This window comes from Podarcis pityusensis (assembly GCF_964106645.2).
Source record: "Podarcis pityusensis genome assembly, chromosome: 14".
Taxonomy (NCBI): domain Eukaryota; kingdom Metazoa; phylum Chordata; class Lepidosauria; order Squamata; family Lacertidae; genus Podarcis; species Podarcis pityusensis.
The window spans coordinates 9,213,899-9,234,466 of record NC_138039.1 but is presented as its reverse complement, the minus strand read 5'-3'; the positions used below and the strand labels follow the sequence as shown (position 1 = coordinate 9,234,466).

The 20,568-nt window shown below is 47.7% G+C and overlaps 1 protein-coding gene across 2 annotated transcripts in view; it reads left to right on the top strand.

The window, feature by feature from the left end:
• The window catches only part of MYH11 (myosin heavy chain 11), an 86,888-nt gene that overhangs the window by 22,976 nt on the left and 43,344 nt on the right, over positions 1–20,568 (top strand). Inside the window, exons 5-10 of one of the 2 annotated variants that reach the window (XM_080980923.1) lie at positions 7,345–7,447; positions 8,604–8,624; positions 11,107–11,199; positions 12,347–12,410; positions 16,280–16,378; positions 17,031–17,174. In XM_080980923.1, coding sequence (XP_080837049.1) covers positions 7,345–7,447; positions 8,604–8,624; positions 11,107–11,199; positions 12,347–12,410; positions 16,280–16,378; positions 17,031–17,174 — 524 coding nt within the window. The remainder of the gene's footprint in view (positions 1–7,344; positions 7,448–8,603; positions 8,625–11,106; positions 11,200–12,346; positions 12,411–16,279; positions 16,379–17,030; positions 17,175–20,568) is intronic. The other variant, XM_080980924.1, reaches the window with a different exon arrangement.

Below are 20,568 nucleotides of genomic sequence, written 5' to 3'. Positions count from 1 at the left end.
AGGAAACGGGGACGTCTGGTAACCTTACTTTAGGCAGCTGTGGCTTCTCCCAAAAGGTTCTGGGAGCTGTAGTTTTTTCAGGGTGCTGAGAGTTGTCAGGAGACCCCTGTTCCCCATCACTGAGCTACAATTCCCAGAGTTCTGTGGGGAGAGGGATTGACTGTTAAAAAACTCTGGGAACTACATTACAAATCCTCCAACAGGGGCTGTGCTCTGACTTCATGCTAATCCAAGACTGATGTGGCACTACACATCCTCCAGGGGAGGCTGCCTGATGACAGCATTGCGTTTTTATGTCTATAGGAAGATATTAGGAGAAAATCCCACTAAGACTCTGATGAATTTTCATGGTGACTTTATTTTAAAAATGCAAGCTGATGTGGAAATGTGGAGAATTGAATTTAAGACTGAAAAATTGAGAAGCCAGAATTGACAGATTCACCCGTGCCCTGTGTTTACTTTCCGTTTTAATGGACTGTGAACGGGAGGTGTGTGGGGTGATGCTGCCGTCTGGGGCAATATCAGTGAGCAAGGAAAGATTTTATTACATGTTGGATAGCAAACCCTTTGCTGCCAAGCAGTTGACCACAAGCTCCAGGTATAGCTTGCCAGAAATGCTCAGCGCCCGCTGCTCCAAACTCCAAGGCGCTTTGATGTTTGGGAACTAAAATGGGAGGCACCTCCACCTCCTCACTCTTGCAGCTAAAAGTAGATTCAGTAGTAGTAGTAGGTTGTTTTAATGTTTTTGTTTTAAAGGAAATATCCGCTTTCAAAGGAGCGTTTTCTCTGTGAGTCTGCAGTCTGGGCAGTGCTTTTTTTTCTAGAAAAAAATGTTTAGAGGTACAGTGGTACCTCAGGTTAAGTACTTAATTCGTTCTGGAGGTCCGTACTTAACCTGAAACTGTTCTTAACCTGAAGCACCACTTTAGCTAATGGGGCCTCCCGCTGCCACCACGCCGCCGGAGCCTGATTTCTGTTCTCATCCTGAAGCAAAGTTCTTAACCCGAGGTACTATTTCTGGGTTAGCGGAGTCTGTAACCTGAAGCGTATGTAACCTGAAGCATATGTAACCTGAAGCGTATGTAACCTGAGGTACCACTGTACTCAAGAAAATCCCTGTTTTATAGTTCAAATTGGGAAAAATAAATACAGTAAATGGACAAAGATTCACAAAATGTTTAGGGGTATGTGTACCCCTCAGAAAAGAAGCGCTGAGTCTGGGTGTGTTTTTGGATAGGCCAGAGTACTGATTCACTCAGAGGGGCAGTGGCCAACCTCTCTAGCAAGTGGCTACTTTGGGCTCACAGAACACTTCGGTCAATTTACTTAGGAATGGAGGAAGTTGCTTTAGAGCAAGTTAGTTGTCCGTTGAGTCCTGTACTGCCGACTGATGGGCAGCAGATCTCCCCAGCTCTCCGGTAGCATCAACTTCTACCTGTCCCTTTCAATGCAGATGCTGAGAATCAGCCTGGAGATCTTTTTCATGCAAAGTCTGGGCGAAGGCACAGAACTGTAACATTAATGATGCAATATTTAAATATTATTGGCAGCCGCATGGAGATTTTAAGATACCAGCCTCTTCCAGGTTACCTGTTTGCTAAGCATTCACCTTGATTTGTTTGCTGGGAGGCTGGAGGGCACTGTGCAAAGTAAGCCTCATTCCACACATTTTCTGCATCACTTTCCTTACTGCAAAAAGTCTGGGTTGGGGGGGGGGAGTGGGAATGTTGGCTTGTCAACCATGATTGTGCAATTTGAATAGGCCATAACGTCACTCGGAAATAGCAGCAGTCTGTAAGCGATTGGCTGTGGAGCCTCCATGTTTAAAGGCAGTTTATATCTGAGCAGCAGTTGCTTGGCTGGCAACAACAACAACAACAACAACAACAACAACAACAACAACAAATAAATTTATTATTTATACCCTGCCCATCTGGCTGAGTTTCCCCGGCCACTCTGGGTGGCTTCCAGCAGAATATTAAAATACATGCTCTCATGCCATGCTTGTTGGTTTTGCTAGAGGTATCTAGTTGTTGTCCTCCCCCCCCCTTGAGAAACAGGATACTGGATTAGATGGGCCCTTTCAGGGGGATCCAACAAGGGGATCCTTGCTGTGATGCGGCAGTCTGCCTAGCAGATTTCTGATTTCAAAACTGGGGGAGGGAAAAATAGGGTCTCCGGCAAACCGTTCCTGCCCTCGGGCAAAGGAAATTCAGTGGAAGAGGAAGGATGGCTAAAGTATAATAAGTGAAGTTAATGTATTTTTTTTTTAAGCACGCTTTTGGTCTTCCCAAAAGCAAGGATGTAAAGCAGATTTATGTGAAAGCCTTTTACGCAAATGTCTTCAAACTGGCATGTTTAGTCTGGAGCCGTTCCCAGAACACTTAATTTTTATCAATAAAACATGCACATATTTCAGCTTCGGGCCCCATGTGAAGCTGCAGGCAGACTTGGAACTGTGCGAGATCAGGGTTCATCATCCCCCCCAAAGAATCCATTTGAAGAAAGAGGCTGGGTCCTTAGGCAGAGTTTATCCTGCCCCGGAGCTGTTTGCTTCAGAGGGGCCTGGACAGAGAGCTCACAAGTCCTCCCTTAAGATCACAAGAGCATTGCCTTGCTGGATCTGACCAATGGTCCTTCTGGTCTCATTACCAGCGACAGCCAGGCACCAGTTGGTGGTGTGTTAGCCAGGGCATTTGGGTGCCCCTAGTTTGTCTTGTATCTCTTTGTGTTGATGTTGTTGTTGTTTAGTTGTGTCCGACTCTTCATGACCCCATGGACCAGAGCACGGCAGGCACTCCTGTCTTCCACTGCCTCCTGCAGTTTGTCAAACTCATACTGGTAGCTTCGAGAACACTGTCCAACCATCTCGTTCTCTGCCATCCCCTTCTCCTTGTGCCCTCCATCTTTCCCAACATCAGGGTCTTTTCCAGGGAGTCTTCTCTTCTCATGAGGTGGCCAAGGTATTGGAGTCTCAGCTTCAGGATCTGTCCTTCCAGTGAGCACTCAGGGCTGATTTCCTTCAGAATGGATAGGTTTGATCTTCTTGCAGTCCATGGGACTCTCAAGAGTCTCCTCCAGCACCAGAATTCAAAAGCATCAATTCTTCGTCGATGTGTTGATATGGCTTTGTTATTTTTGTAGAAGTCTTCTAGGCAGTACAGTCATACCTCGGGTTACAGAAGCTTCAGGTTGTGCGTTTTCGGGTTGTGCATCGCGCCGAACCCGGAACAGGTTACTTCCGGGATTTGGTGCTCGCGCATGCACACAAACACTAAGTCACACTTTGTGCATGCGCAGAAGCACCAAATCGCAACCCGCATGTGCGCAGACATGGCGCTGAGGATTCCGGATGCTGCAGGTTGCGAATGTGCCTCCCGCACGGATCACGTTCGCGACCCGAGCTTCCACTGTATAAGCCTTTGGCTTGCCAGGTTTTTATCGGGAGGTTTTGTGCTGCGTGGTGGAATAATGGGTGGTGTGCCAGGGGAATTAGTGGGGATGGGGTCAGGGACAGTTTACCTACTTCTCCTTCCTTTAAGCATGGTCTGTGTGAACCTGTTTAGTGTTGTGGGGATTTTCCTTAGTTTGTTTGAGAGGAATGGGGATGCTGTAGCCAGGCACCAGTTAAGCAACATAAAGGTAAAGGGACCCCTGACCGTTAGGTCCAGTCGTGGCCGACTCTGCGGTTGCGGCGCTCATCTCGCTTTATTGGCTGAGGGAGCCGGTGTACAGCTTCTGGGTCATGTGGCCAGCATGACTTAAGCCGCTTCTGGCGAACCAGAGCAGCGCATGGAAACGCTGTTTACCTTCCTGCCAGAGTGGTACCTATTTATCTACTTGGACTTTGACGTGCTTTCGAACTGCTAGGTTGGCAGGAGCAGGGACCGAGCAATGGGAGCTCACCCCGTCGCGGGGATTCAAACTGCCTACCTTCTGATCGGCAAGTCCTAGGCTCTGTGGTTTAACCCACAGCACCACCTGCGTTTCTTTTAAGCAACATACCATATATTTAGAAGTCACAGCTTTCCTACTAGGGACTGTAGTTTGCTACACAGCTACAATTCCCACAGTGGTTTAACTGTCAGCCCTCCTTCCCTAGGAGCTCTGGGAATTGTAGCTTTGTGAAGGGTCTCCTGACAACTTACGGCACCCTTAACAAACTGCCCTTAAAGTAGTCTTGCAGCACTTTAAAACTGTCGTGGCTTCCCCCACGGAACAGCACCCTAGGAAGAAACAGCGTCTAGCCTTCTTAAGGCTTGGTGCCAATGCCAAGCACCCTCCTACCTTCCTCCTCTCGGGTGCGCATGTGAGGCTGTCGCATGGACATTTATCTGTGGGCCGGCGTTTGAGAAGAGGCACCTCCTAATTAGGAAAAGGAATTGAGCAGAGCGAAGTTGGTGGAACAGCTCCAAGATCAAAGGAACCTCAGGCAGATTCACTCTTAACTCCTCTGCAAATGTCCTTCCTTTAAAAAAAGAAAAAAAGAAAATGCATCAGTTCCCTTAGCAGTACTTGCTTCCTTGATGTGTTTGTGTCTTCAGGAATACAAGAGGATGTTGGGGAGGCAAATTAATTGGGGACCGTTCTCCTGGATGCAACCATCTTGTCCCTGCTTTTAGTTACTGTTCCGATGGGAACGGGGAACTTTTTTCCAGACTGAGGGCCATGAACCCTTCTGTGAAAGCTTCTGGGGACCACATGGCAGTGGTGGGCGGGGTCTGAGGCAGGAGCAAGGAGACTCAGGGGTTGGCAAGGTTTGCCTCGCCTGGGCTGGTTCACTTCAGTGGAGATCTGTGTGATTTCCGGTATCTGCGCAGATGCAATTTCCGGTGCCGCGGAAGCGAGTCTCTGTGCCGTGCTGCGCCAGTTTAGCGCAGCGCGTGGGGACTCACTGAGCGGGTGGCTTGGTTCGGAAGTGGCTCGTGGGCCGGTTAAATGACCCCCGTGGGCCCATGGGCCTTAGGTTGCCTACCCCTGAAGGAGAGCAACAAATGTAAATGTTGCCTTTGTACAGTTGGCTACTTTCTATACACCCTGTCCCCTCGGTCCTCCGTCCAGGCAAGCGAGAGACATTTTCAGAGTCGAAGGGCACATTCCAGTCAGGCAAAAACATTTAAGGAAGGTGCAGAGCAGGGCCGGTGAAGAGTATGTAGCCCTAGGGAGAGAATCAAGGGCCAGGCAGGGACTGAGGGCCAGGTTAGAGATAATGTGAAATAACATTTGTAAGCCCAAGCACCCAGCTGTGCATATTTCCAAACCCCTGGACGACATCCCAGACAAATGAGTAAGCTTTAAGGCTTGGTTATCCACTCCTGCGATAGCTATCTATGTCTTCGTGTTGTTTCCACATCCTTCCCCCAATATTTTAAAAGATGTGCATTCAAGACTGAAGGAACTTGGAACCAAGGCAAAAAGCTCTCCAGCCCTTTAGGACTCCTTACTTCTCTCAGTTTAATATTGGATAAGTGGCAAGCAGTATGAAAGCCAGTGTGGAATAGTGGTTAGAGTGCTAAACTAGGTCCTGGGAGAAAAGGGTTCAAATCCTTGCTTAGCCACAAAGTCCACTGGGTGACTCTGGGGCAGCTACTGTCTCACAGTCTAACCTACCTTGCAGGGTTGCTGAGAGGATAAAATGGAGATCAGCAGGGTTGATGATGATAATAATAATAATAATAATAATAATAATAATAATAATAATTTATTTATACCCTGCCCATCTGGCTGGGTTTCCTCAGCCTCTCTGGGCGGCTTCCAACAAAATATTAAAATACAATCGTCTATTAAACATTAAAAGCTTCCCTAAACAGGGCTGCCCTAAACAGCCCTTCTCATCTTGCAAACTCATAAATATGAACAACCTAAAGTAATGGTTGACTCCACTGAGTACAGTAAATATAATAAAATTAAGTATGTGTGTTTAATCTAGCATTTGCATGGACAGGCGGAGTCCCCCAAACCCTGGGCGGCCCCCGTGTGGAATAAAGACTCAAGACAACGTGCTATGGGATTAAAATTGGCCACAACTTTATTATGTTTCAGATGTGGGTAGACCTTGGCTCAGGCAGTGGGCGTTTATCCCTCCCAGTCCCCCACCGGCGATCTGGGGAACATCAGGGTTATGGGGGGGGGGATGGGCTGAACATATGTTCAAGCAGAGCCAGCCTGTCCCCATTACGCCGCTGTCGCAGGGGAGAGCAATGACAACCTCTAGGCGCACGGCCAAAGCCTCCCCTCAAACAACCCTTTTAAAGGGAACCCTGGTATTGCCACCGCAAAGAGGAGGGGGGCGTGGGTCACCACTGAACGCCCTCCCCCATTTAGGGAAGATACACTAAGGATTCCACCCAAGGCCTGATACTGCCAAAGTTGTGACGTTTTGCTACGGTAAAGGCAAACCTGCCAATGCAGGAGAATTCCTTTCCGGCCCTTCAACCGCGACCTTGACGTAGCAGCGCCCACGTACCTGTGGAGAAAAGGTTAACCTGCAAATAAGTCTTAACTGAGCGTGGGTAGGGTGGGAGAAGCTTTGGAGCCAACTGACGATTCCCAGGTAAGATCCTCCCCCTATTGTGTGGGCAGGTGGTCCCTCCCCCTACCTGGTCTGATCACCGTGGCAACGCCTCCCCAGGTGGGATTGGGCAACTGGCTGAGGTAGGCGGAGACCTCCAGGTATCCCACCTGGGGAAGGCGAAGCCAAGCCTGTGCTAATAGTGCCGCAAAGGGTCCAGGGGGCTGCATGTGACCACACAAAGGGTGCCCCCCATTTAATATGGGGAGTGGTCATTCTCTGGGGGCCAGCAGACATCAGAATGAATGGGCTTCGTCTTGGCTGGGTCTGTCTCTCCCTCCCTCCCTCCTTCCCTCTCCCCTAGTGGAAGCAGAATAACACTCAGCTTGTGGCGCTGTGGTCTAAACCACTGAGCCTCTTGGGCTTGCCGATCAGAAGGTCAGCAGTTCAAATCCCCGTGATGTGGTGAGCTCCTGTTGCTCTGTCCCAGCTCCTGCCAACCTAGCAGTTCAAAAGCACACCAGTGCAAGTAGATAAATAGGTACCGCCGTGGTGGGAAGGTAAACGGTGTTTCCGTGCACTCTGGTTTCTGTCACGGTGTTCTGTTGCTCCAGAAGCGGTTTAGTCCTGCTGGCCACATGATCCGGCAAGCTGTCTGTGGACAAACACCAGCTCCCTCGGCCTGAAAGCGAGATGAGCGCCGCAACCCCATAGTCACCTCTGACTGGACTTAACTGTCCAGGGGTCCTTTACCTTTTCCCTTTCCCTGATTGTTGAGTGGTGGGAGAGAAATGCAATTCTACCTTCCCTCTCTCCTCTCCTTTCCTCCTTAGAGGGGAATCTGGTGCCGGCAAAACGGAAAACACCAAGAAAGTCATTCAGTATCTGGCTGTCGTGGCCTCCTCTCACAAGGGCAAGAAGGACACCAGCATCACGGTAAGGATTTTCTGGAGCAGCCTGTTCTGTCTCGACAAACAAAAACAATGCGAATGTCTCCTAGGGGAGCACTGGGATAGTCTTTAGCGAATGATGGTACCTGGACCAGGCCGGCTGCTTTGCAGCTCAGGCCATTTTCTGCATCCCTTTCGTTGCCAAATTGCTGACATATTACTGAGAGGATGCAGTTATGTCACAACCCCTGTGTGTTTATGGAAAAAGGGCTATTTGTTTGACATCCCCTCCTTAAGCGCAGGCAGGCAGGAGAAGAGCGCATAGCTTTCCATATGCGGCTCCTCCTCTGGGGAGCTGCTGATGCTGGGGAAATGTGGAAGTCCCCTCTCCATCTTTAAAGCTTATGGGTGAGACAGGGCTGGATCCTTTCCTTCCATCAGGCCTGCGGGGTGACCTGTGGCTCTCTGGATGATGTGGGACTCCATCTCCCATCAGCCCCCAGCCAATATGGCCAATGGTCAGGGGAGATGGGAGTTGGGAGTTAGGGACAGCGTAGAAATTCAATTCAGCTTGCGTATTTTAACATGGACCTGCCCAATCTTCCCTTTCCGAAACAAGATGCGAACCAGGTGCCTTCCAAAATCTGCACTTCCCCAAATTTTTGCAGTGTGGCTCCCTAGCCAGCTCCTGTGTGCAGCAATGCATTCCATAAACGTAAAACATGCAATATATGCCAATATTGGTGACAGTAAGATCCCAGCATATGTTGCATTTGGCAGAAGTGATTTTTTTTTTTTAATGCACCTGTTAGAAGAAATCCGCACTCAGATTCTGATGAATTTTCACGAGGGCTTAAAAGAAAAATGGCAGGTTGATGTGAAAAAGTGGAGAGCTCAATTTAAGACTAATCTACCACCTATATTTCCTCCCTGCCCCCGAGCAAAACATTTATTTGTTTGGATCTAGGTCATATCTAAACGTACCAGTGCAGATCCACAGGTTGGTCCTTCTGCCTTTATTTTCCTTGAGGAGGTGTGTTGTGTGTCTGTTTGCATATATAATATACATGCATACATACATATAAACACCTGCCACTGTGGATTGTGAATTCAGGTGGAAACACCTTTTTTAAAGAAAAGTATTTCGGGATGTGACGGGAATGATACTGACAACTGTTTTATGCCGTGTTATCTGACTGCAGCAAGGTCCATCTTTTGCTTACGTGAGTAACCTGGATTATTTGGTGTGTGTGTGTGTGTGTGTATACAAAGGCACGGAGTGTAGATCTGCATGGTGTTTTTGCACTCCACCTTCTAGAAGAAATCACCCAATGGTTCGATGTGACAAGATCCCTCATGGCTCAGGGCAACAATAGTGTTCATGTGTATGTTTTCCCAATGCCCTGATCTCAAACACACCATCGTCAGAGTTAGCGGTCTGGGTTTCAGCTGGTCTTGCTCCCAGAATCACAGTCTTCATGAGAACTGAGGCCACGAGAGTAGCTTTTCCCAGTAGCACTGCTCGGTTTTGCACACTGGAATCGTTTCCTCTTTCCAACACATCTCGGAAGAGCAAACTTGTGGCCAGAAGCGTTGTTTCGAGAGGAAGCAGCCCCGAGTGGTGATGCACTTCAAACTGGACCGCTTTTGAAAGAGTGCCTTACTCTCCCCAAGGATCACAGTGTGGTAGTTGATTGACATCATCCCGGTCTGCTTGCACGCTGTTCGTTTTTTGACATTGCTTGCTGCCTGCCCTGTGCTACACCTGCAACAAACCTCCTTCCGCATGCCTTCAAAGTGGCCAGGTTGTAACAATCGCCATGCAAAAGAATTAAGCTTTAAACTTTGGGAATTTATTTAATACAGACTTGGCAGTTTTGCAGCAGCGATAGGCGCCAGTTATGCGGGAAAGAGCAGCTGAGTGAGACATGGCAGAGACCTCTAGCTTGTGTACAAACCATACATTTAGGGCACATTTGAAGTGTATTCCCTCCCCTGCAAAAGAACCCTGAGAATGGTAGTCTGTTAAGGGTTCTGGCAATGGTAGCCCTTTGCATCCTCAACAAACTACAGTTCCCTGAATTCTTTTTGGGGAAATGTGTGTGCTTTAAATGTATGGTGTGGACACAACCCTAGTTCTGATCTCCAAGGTTTCAGAGGCCTTTTTGATTGGTGCTTTCACAAAGCACCCCCCCAAGGACAATGGAAACCTCACATGTGGGGCTCCTTGTCCATCAGTAATTTTGAAAGTTCAGTTCTGGTTTCAGAAATGATCCAGTATTCCTTCAGCTCTTGACAGAGAATGACTTGACTAAAACTCCAGAAGCGAAGTGCCAATTGAACAGCTGTTCTGCACAGCATAGCTTGGCAGCTAAGTCTACAGATGTTACTTTTCCCTCTGTCCACTCCTCCCCAAACAACTGGCCTAGTGGCGAAGAAATGAAACGTAGTTATTCGCCCATATTGACAGCTTGAAAGGAAAAAAAGGAAACCGTTCTCTTCCAGTTCACGGAAATTTTGCTATCTAGTCACCTGGAGCTGATTCATAATCACCACAGGTGATGAGTGGAGGAGACCGTTTAGAAGCCCAAAGCAAAGTATGCCTCTTGTGGATTCGCCTCCGATATTCCGCCTTCCTCTTTCTTTGACCTAAATCCGTTAACTGGCCTGTTGTCATTGCTTTCAGAATTTGCTTAATTAGCGTTTGCCTGGATACATTGCATGGCTTGTGTGTGTGTGTGTTCATCATCATCATCATCCGTGTGTAACTGCATGCATGCATTTGCACAGGGGTTGGGGAATCTGGATATTTTTAAAAAACCCAAAATAATGCATTGTCATATTCAACCTTTTCAAAAGCCCTGCATTTAACATGATTAATAGATGCGGCGTAATCTGCTTTGTGCTGCATTACCTTTCAGGTTTTTATTTTTTGGCCATTTCTTTCCCTTGCCTAATATACAGCATTGTCCCCTTGCTGAGTAAATGCTTCAACACTCTAGGTCCGGGGTTTGAGGGGAAGGGAAGAGTTCTTAGCAGGCCATTCCAGAAACATCACGGCCAGCCTTTGATGGAGCATTGGACACACAGTGAAAAGAGTTGTGTTGCCCTCCGTTGTGGCTATCTGAAGAAAGGATTTCATCTGCAGCAACCAGCTGCCTTGCCCATCCAAAGGAGACTCGGTGGACAGCGCCGGGCTAAACAAGGAGCAGGAAGAAACAGAGAGCTCAGCCTTTTACTGCAGGCTGCTTCAGGCTTCTCATTCGCATCCCTTGCAGAGATAATCTCCAAAATGCTTGTAGACTGGAATGTGCAAAGCACGGGTGATGGGACACTCATGGCCTCCCCAGATGTTCTTGGACTCCAACTCCCATCAGCCCCAATAGCCAGGGATGATGGGAATTGTAGTCCAGCAAAGTATGGAGGGCTAGACTGGTATAAAATACCCAGTGCTGTGGTTCCCACCTCTTTACGCTGTGTGTGTTGTAGTAGAATCCTGACTGGGGTGCCCATAGCAAAAGAAAGCCCTGCGCGGCATGCATTACAATATACATGCATTTTTTTAAAAAAGAGATTATCTGCAGGGGAGGGAATCAAGGCTGGACCTGCCTGGGCCGAAGCCTCTGTATGCCTCTTGTGTGTGATTGTTTACGGTGGAGAGACTTGTCTTCTTTCTGAGGATAATGGTGTTTGAATCCGTTTTAGGGTGAGCTGGAGAAACAGCTGCTGCAGGCAAACCCCATCCTCGAAGCTTTCGGGAATGCCAAAACCGTGAAGAACGACAACTCTTCCCGATTCGTAAGTTGGAAGTGATATAATACTGCTTTAAATGTATAGACCAAGTGGGACTTGACTATGAGCTATGGGGTGCCAACAAGAATGCACTGGGCCCAGTGCATTCATTTGCCTCCGGGAAACTAAGCTACAAGGTGTATGGATCTCAATGACACAGTGCTTTAAAGCATATCCATTGTCCCATACCCTCCAGCATTTATCCAATGAAAGTAGGGATGTCCTAAGTAAAAGCTGGACGTTCCTGTCTCAAATCAGAAATTGGGATGGCTTCTGTAAAACTGGGACCGTCTCTGGAAAATAAGCACAATTGGAGCTGGAGATCCCTGCTTGAATCCGGAAAAACAGCTGCAATCACAATTCTCATCAGCCACGCGAGGGGTTACCAGTGTGCCCCCCAGTGCAATGGCCCCCTTAAGGTCTTCGTCTGGTACCCACGAAACCAGGGGACCCCCTTCACTGCCCTCTTGGTCATGAGGTGGTGAGAGTTACCCATTTCTCGCTCGGAAAGTACATAGAGCTGAAGGAGGAATCAGAAGAATGATGTTCTTTCCCACTTCCTCTTTCAGCTCTATGGTCTTTTTGAGGCTCACTTCCAACTTTTACGCAGATCCCTCGGGGAAAACCGAACTCTGCATGCGCACACGTTCTATCTGGGCAGCTGGGGGAGCTGATCTATGAGAGGGCAAGCGGAGTGACCAGAGGGGGTGGCCCTCAAAAATTCAGATCTGCCCATGTGTCCAAAAATGGTTTTGGAACTACAGTCATACCTCATGTTACGTTTGCTTCATGTTATGTTTTTTCAGATTGCATCCCGCGGCGACCCGGAAGTACCAGAAAGGGTTACTTCCAGGTTTTGCCGCTCGCACATGCGCAGAAGCGCAAAATGACGTCACACGCATGCACAGAAGCGGTGAATCACAAACCGCATGTGCACAGAGGCGCCGCTGTGGGTTGTGTTCTTTTCAGGTTGCAAACGGGCCTCCGGAACGGATCCCGTTCACAACCAAAGGTACCACTGTATATCTCTGTGCAGAATCCCTTCAAGCTAACCCCATCCCAATTCCATTCTGGTTAAGTTAGCCTGGGGAAGCCTATAATTCTCAGGTTGTGCTAGCAGGTATCAAAAGCCGTCTTCTCTTATCACCGACAGGGCAAATTCATCCGCATCAACTTTGACGTAACCGGCTACATCGTGGGAGCAAACATAGAAACCTGTATCCTTTTTTTGGCACGCGGGATGGAATTGGAGGAGTGCGAGAAAGTTGTACTCAGAGCTCAGAGTTGTGCCTGAGAAAGGCAAACATTTCCAAGGCCAGGTGGGGAGAGGAGGTAGGAGGCTGATCTGATGTGGTTGTCTCTGTTTGGGGCTGATCCTGGCAGCTTTGCTGCCTTCGTTCATGGTGCAGATCTCGAATGGCTGCTGATTGAGTTTGTGCGTCGCTTTGGGGAGGGCAAGAATTAGCTAGGTTCTCATGAAAGGGTGAATCAAAATGCCAAATTTCTTCCTCATCCCCAGATCAGGAGGAAGAGGCATTCCAGAAGCAGCAGATATATAGGTGCAGGTGTTGGACCCAGCGTGGTTCCTCGGGTCAGCTGACTCCAGAGGAGCAGCAGTAGCTCCTTCTGGCCACCCAGAGTGGGGGCACTAAGCCACAGGAGAGAATAGGTTAGGACAGGGGTTAGCAAACTTTTTCAGCAGGGGGCCGGTCCACTGTCCCTCAGACCTTGTGGAGGGGCGGACTATATTTTGGGGGGGAAAATAATGCAAGAGCCCTGGGAGCCCCGGTGGCTGCTTACCTGTGTCTTGCGAACAGCAGGGACTGGTGGCGGCAGCAGTGGAAGGACAATGAGCGGCATGCAAAAGGGCTCCAGAGAGGGGCTGCTTAAAATGGCGGCCGCTCAAGCGCTGCTGCTGCTGGCACCAACAAAGCCCAGCCCCCTGCCTCCTCTAGGCAGGGCGGGGAGAAACCAGGAGGAGGGAGGGAGGAGGCGCTGCCACCGCCGCCAAGGGAGGGAGAGGGAAAGAACACACGCGCTGGCGATCCACGTGGTGATTTCTGGACCGTCCGCGGGCTGGATCCAGAAGGCAATTGGGCCTGATCCAGAAGGCAGTCCCCGCTCTGCTCCATGCCAGTTTAGTGTGGCGTATGGGAGCTGAGTGGGCAGCGGGGGTCCATGGGCTGGTTAAACAACCCCCATGGACCGCTTGTGGCCCATGGACCTTAGGTTCCGACCCCTGGTTTAGAGCTTTCAAGGTCAGCACCAACACTTTGAATTGTGCTCGGAAATGTACTGGGAGCCAATGTAGGTCTTTCAAGACCGGTGTTATGTGTTCTTGGTGGTCGCTCCCAGTAACCAAGCTGAAATGTCAACATTTCCAGCAAAAATTTGCTTTTCGTGCAGTAGTGGCTGCCAGCAGCTTTTTTTCCTTGGGGTGGTGTTTGTGCAAAAGCGCTTTGTTTAAACAGAGAAACAAACAAATGAGCAGATTCATCCCCATAGTCATCCTCTGCATAAATATCGAAAGCAAATGAGTGAAGTCATTGGCAAAGCCAAAACTTCTGTAGAGCTGGAGGAGACACAGGAAAGGAGCATCTCCCTTATACAGGAAGGCTTAAATATCTGCAGTGGGGAGACAGAAGAAAAGGAGGAACATCAGGGAGAAACTCATTAACTTCATCACAGCTGAAGCAAAGCAGAAAGCCAGAAGCGGGGCCAACATCTCACCTGTGGAACTCATTGCTACAAGATGTTGCCATAGATTAGGGAACCTGAGGGCTGCATTCTGTCATGGGGAAACTTATGGGTGCTGGGCATGGCCAGAGACAAATGTAGGAGGTCAGTAGATGAGACTCCAGCCATGTAAAAACCAGATAAGCTCACCCCCACCCTCTCCATCCACTATCTTGGCAAGAAAGAGGCACATCTCAGCAAGGCAAAAGTGCCTAAGAAGAGCGTGGAGCAGAGTTGATGAGGGATATGGCTTTGGGAAAGTCCCAAGGGCCATATTTCGACGTTCTCCACTCCTGCCAATGACATCTCCAGAAAGGACTTTTAAGTTGTCTTGTCCATGCAGGGTATGTTTTCGGAAAAGGAGGGGTAATGTCACAGCGGAATGGCTTCCTCTTCCCATACGGATAGTCCTGTGTTCAGCCCCAGGGACATTCAATTGAAATAAAATCAGGTTGGCACAAATGGGAAATCTCTCTCTCTGGCTTAGATTCTGAAAGATGCTGCTATGATATATGAGCTCCCACATGTTGTTGTTGTTGTTTAGTCTTTTAGTCGTGTCCGACTCTTCATGACCCCATGGACCAGAACACGCCAGGCACTCCTGTCTTCCACTGCCTCCTGCCTGTCGTCCCCTTCTCCTTCAGAATGGATAGTTTGATCTTCTTGGAGTCCATGGGACTCTCGAGAGTCTCCTCCAGCACCATAATTCAAAGATGCTGCTGTAATATATATATATATATATATATATATATATATATATATATATATATATGAGAGCATTTATACCTTGCATGTTTAGCCTGGAGAAGAGGAGGTTAAGGGGTGATATGATAGCCATGTTCAAATATATAAAAGGATGTCACATAGAGGAGGGAGAAAGGTTGTTTTCTGCTGCTCCAGAGAAGCGGACACAGAGCAATGGATCCAAACTACAAGAAAGAAGATTCCACCTAAACATTAGGAAGAACTTCCTGACAGTAAGAGCTGTTCGACAGTGGAATTTGCTGCCAAGGAGTGTGGTGGAGTCTCCTTCTTTGGAGGTCTTTAAGCAGAGGCTTGACAACCATATGTCAGGAGTGCTCTGATGGTGTTTCCTGCTTGGCAGGGGGTTGGACTCAATGGTCCTTGTGGTCTCTTCCAACTCTATGATTCTATGATTCTATGATTCTATGATTCTATGATTCTTGCTCTTGAGTCAAAAGGAGCTCCCACATACAACCCATTAATACAGTCCTCGCCCACAGTCTAGACCAGGGTTTTCCCAAACTTGGGTCTCCAACTGTTTTTGGACTACAGTTCCCATCATCCCTGACCGCTGGTCCTGCTACCTAGGGATGATGGGAGTTGTAGTCCCCAAACAGCTGGAGACCCAAGTTTGGGGAAACCCTGGTCTAAATAAACATGACGCACAAGGAAAAGGGTCAGGGAGGAAAGAGGAGGTGGAGAAATCAAACTCAGGCAGCAATTCTTAAAGCAGTTCTTATAATGACACAGCTGTCACAGTTCAGGGACCAGAAGATGCGAGATGGAGATGGGCTTTTGGGGGGAAAGTGATGGAGTGAATCTTCTGCTTCCCATCTCTCCCATTGAGATGGTCTGATGTAATGGCTGCCCCCAGTTGACGGCTGAGGGGAGAGGAGGCCAGATGCGGCTGGCCTGCAATGGGGCTCTTTATTAAAACAAATTTATTAGGTTACATATCCCAGCTTTCCACTACAGTGGTACCTCGGCTCTCAAATGCCTTGATACTCAAACAACTTGGAACCCAAACACTGCAAACCCAGAAGTAAGTGTTTCAATTGCAAACTTTTTTCAGAAGCTGAAAGTGCTCCATTTTGAGTGTTACGCTGAGGTCTGTCTGTTTTTGTTATTTATTTTGCGTTTTTGTTTTTGTGGCTGTTTTTGTGACTGTGTAGAACCCATTTCAGCTTCTGATTGATTGATTGTGTGACTGCACTACATTGTTTATTGCTTTCATTTTATGGATCAGTGGTCTCGTTAGATAGTAAAATTCATGTTAAATTGCTGTTTTAGGGGTTGTTTTCAAAAGTCTGGAACGGATTAATCCATTTTACATTACTTTCTATGGGAAAGCGCACCTTGGTTTTGGAACGCTTTGGTTTTGGAACGGACTTCCAGAACGGATTAAGTTTGAGAACCAAGGTACCGCTGTATTAAATTAGCACTTAAGGTGGAGATCTGACAACGACAACAAAGCAATCGTGCACAAGTGAAACCATTTAGAACCTATGCAAGGGATACTACGGCAAGTAGTGGAAACTCCAGAGCCAATATTTAAAAACACCCAAAGTTTCGCTTTCTTGCTTGCTTACTTAACATTTGCCGACAGATTTGCTGGAAAAGTCCCGGGCCATCCGGCAAGCCCGAGATGAAAGGACCTTCCACATATTTTATTACCTGCTCGCTGGAGCCACGGAACAAATGAAGAGTAAGGCACTGGCAGTGACAGCTTCTGTTTCGAACCGTCGGGGAGGGGCTGTATCTCAGTGGTAGAACTTCTCCTTTGCATGCAGAAGTTCCCAGCGGCATCCGTAAGCAAGACTGGGGAAAACTCCCTGCCTGAACCCCTGGAAAGCCTCTGCCAGTCAGTGCAGAAAATACTGAGATGGGTGGAAGATTGGTTCTGACTTGGTGCAGGCAACAACTGATTAACGCACATCCAACTGATGTGAAACTGCACATGCGCGCATTGCAGCAACCCAGAAGTGGCCGGGAAAGTGGGCAGGGCAGGGGCATAATGGGGCAGGGTGGGCTTTGGGGTGGGGGCTACCTGGTTGGGAAAGGTTGGGCTAGAGAGTGGATGTTACAGCAGCATATATAGGGCCAAAGGGACCACGTTAGGTTCATTCGTTTCAATGGCTCTGCTCTGAGCAGGACCGAGTTGGCTACAACCCTTCATCTCTGCATGTGCTTCATGGGCTGCCTTTTGAGGTTATAACCCACACAAAGCCGCTTGCAGTATGACGGGGAGGACATAAATTACATTAAAACGTGCAGAATTTGTTATAAGAGGCATAAAAGCCTGCAGTTTTCTTTTATAGCGCTGGCTCGTCTCAATTCTGCTACTGTTCACTCTCTAGATGACCTGCTGCTCGAAGGTTTCAACAACTACACTTTCCTGTCTAATGGCTACGTGCCCATTCCCTCTCAGCAAGACGATGAGATGTTCCAGGAGACCCTGGAAGCTATGGGTATTATGGGCTTCAATGAGGAAGAGCAAGTTGGTAAGGAAGAAATGTGCTTTATACATTTATTTTCTTTCTGTATCCAGAAAACAACAACAATCTGTCACCCAGTGCAGGATGGATATTTGAGTGAGTGGTGATGGATGTTTAAAACTACCCTGATTTAGTCTGGTGAACTGCATCTTTTTTGGGGAGTCTTGTATTTCATGGGAATAGTGGCATTTGGATCCAGGTTTTGCATGAAGGTATTTGAAAAGAGCCTTTTAGCAAAGCTGATATAGAGAGCAGTCCAATTATATGCATTGAGCTTCCAGGCTTAAATTAGCTTTGCTGTAGGATTAGTTTCAGATACCTTGAAGCAAAATTGAAGAGAGAGGATTGTGATTTCCAACGTTACGTTTGTAGTATTTATTTTTACCTTCTCAAGCTTCCTCTGCACTTCTTCAATGCCTGAGAGTGTTTATTTTAGCAACTATTCTAGTAACTGTTGGGGGGATTTTTGTTCACCAGAATTATGCTTGCAATTTACTGCTTTCTCTATTATAACCACGTCCCTGTTTCCACCTGTGAAATGTTGGATGGTTTGTGGGTAGCGTGGAATTGGATGGTGTGTGCAATAGGGGAGATTATTTTGTTAATGGAGGCCTAGACTAGGGAGGGGAGGAACCACCAACCCACAAATGGGTGGGGTCTGCAACTAGATTCCACAGAGCCTCTGGGTTTCTTCTTCCTGATTATCCACTATTTAGAAGCAAGGGGAAAGGGCATTGATGATGTATGAAGTGTGCAATGGCAGCGCCTTCTGCAGAAAGGCCTGTTGCAAAAAGCTGAAAGCAGAAGGGGAATTGCCTCGGAAGACATATGCTCCTTGCAAAAGCTGAAAAAGTTTTAAGTGGTGATTTTAAAGACTTCTCCTGAAGACGTGCTACTAATCAGCCTAGACCTCATCCTTTTCAGATATGGGACCCAACTTTAACCCAGATCTGGAAACTGGCTTCTCTATATTTTACCATCTATTCACTTGGTGATAGTCACAACCCGGCTCATATCAATGGGTTTCGACCCAAGGGATGAGGACCAAAGACATAGTGCCTTTTAGACATTGTTGAACTACAGCTTCCGCGAGCATGGCCAAAGACCGGGGGGCAGGGATAGGACTTGTGGTCCACTATCATTGGGAGGGCAACAGATTGGCTATATCTGGCACAGAAAATACTGGGTTAGATCAGGGATGGGAAGTACGTGGCTCTCCAGATGTTGCCAGACACCAGCTCCCATCATCCCCGTCCATCCATGATGCTGGCTGGGGTTGATGGGAGCTGAAGGTCAACAATATCTGGAGCAGTATCGTAGCATGGGTTGCCAGCACCCAGGGCCGTGTGGGAGGGAAACGGACAGAGTACACATGTGCATTCAACTGCCTAATGGCATCTGCATCACCCAAGAGATCGCAGCCACAGAGGTAAGAAAATAAGAGTTGTTCCATTGTCTGGAGAGGTTATTTCCTGGTTCGCATGGAGAAGCCATTTTCAGTGGAGCCCAGAGACATAAGGATGCAGCTGTATTGAGGCAGCACTAGGCATTGAAATTTTGTGCCTTGGGCAACCGCTCCTTCTCCCCCATGCTATGCCACTGGTCTAGAGGACTACCCCATTCCCCATCCCTGTGCTAGATGAACTGATGGCCTGACCTGGTCGAGGTAAAGTAAGAGATAAGGGACTCCTGGACAGTTAAATATTATTATTATTATTATTATTATTATTATTAGATTGCAAATGAGAAACAAATTTAATTGCCATTGATTTCTCATCTACCGCTGATCATTTGCACAGCTCTGATCAGTAACTTGTGCCGAATGAATGAGTTTTTTGAACATAGGACACTGCCACAGAACATGTCAGACTGTTGACCCATCTAACTTGGTAGTGTCTACACAGACTGGCAATGGACACGGGTGGCGCTGTGGGTTAAATCACAGAGCCTAGGACTTGCCGATCAGAAGGTCGGTGGTTCGAATCCCTGCGACGGGGTGAGCTCTCGTTGCTCAGTCCCTGCTCCTGCCAACCTAGCAGTTCGAAAGCACGTCAAAGTGCAAGTAGATAAATAGGTACTGCTCTGGCGGGAAGGTAAACGGCTTTTCCTTGCGTTGCTCTGGTTCGCCAGAAGTGGCTTAGTCATGCTGGCCACATGACCCAGAAGCTGTACGCCGGCTCCCTTGGCCAATAAAGAGAGATGAGTGCCACAACCCCAGAGTTGGTCACGACTGGACCTAATGGTCAGGGGTCCCTTTACCTTTACCTTTACACAGACTGGCAGCAGATCTGCAGGGTTTGGGCCTCTCCCAGCCCTACCTGGATCATGTATGATCACCATCAAGAATGAATTAGAATTGTTGTTTTTTCAAAGGCAGTGTTTCTGCAGATTCAACACCGTTGATAATTTTTTTAGCACAGAGCAGTAGCTGGAAACCTGGGCTCTGAATGTTTGAGATGCAGCGAGGGAAAGATAAACTTTTTAAGCATTCCTGTGACAGGACTCTGCACAAACTCAGCAGAAGGGATTTGAACTTCAGCCAGGAAGTACCAGACAGATGACCATTTAAAGCTAGGATTTAGGGGGCCTCCAAGCACTGACGTCCAAGCAGAGAGCTGCAAGGAGATCAGGACATGGGAGTTCGGATTGGGATTTATTTTTTTATTTTTGTAAATAAAGAGAAGCGGCAGCTGCGTTGAAAATGTTTTATGACTGGATGAAGAGGAGAAATCAGTCAGATGAATTGTTTGCCATGGTTGTTTTCCAAATGCTCTCCCTCTTTTCTTTAAGGCTCTCTAACTGCATTTGGTGCCTAAGGGAACACAGTGTCTGTAGTTTTTCAGTCTGGTGACACCTACTGGCCCAGAAATTTTACTGCTGTCTGCAGTATCCTCCAGACAGATTTTGAAGTGTGTGCAACCGATCTTGAGATAAAAGATGCGAGAGTAAACATCTCAGAAATAAATTGTGGGCAGGGCGAACTCTGGGCTTAAGCTCAACAAATTTGGAGGTTGTCTAAAAAAAGTTCAACAACTTTTGGGGTGTCCTGGTTTTTACTTTCTGAAATAGAGGAACCCGAACATAAACTAATTTTACGTGTAAACATTGTATTATTAGTATTATTCTTAAGTATTTCTTCAGTTATATATCACCCTTTATCCAAAGATTCCAGGGTGGTGTGCAACATTATGAACATAATTTAGGCAGTATAATAATAAAAACATAATGCACAGCATTTAACAGGCCATAGGGTTGTAACCTGGAATTCTGAGTATGAGAGAGAGGCACCCAATTGGCTCTCGCTCATCTTTGGGACTTGGAAGCTTAGGGATTCATTCTGGGTACAAAATGTAAAACAGACCTTTCCATCGGACTGTGGTGGGGCGAAAACTCTTTTCTG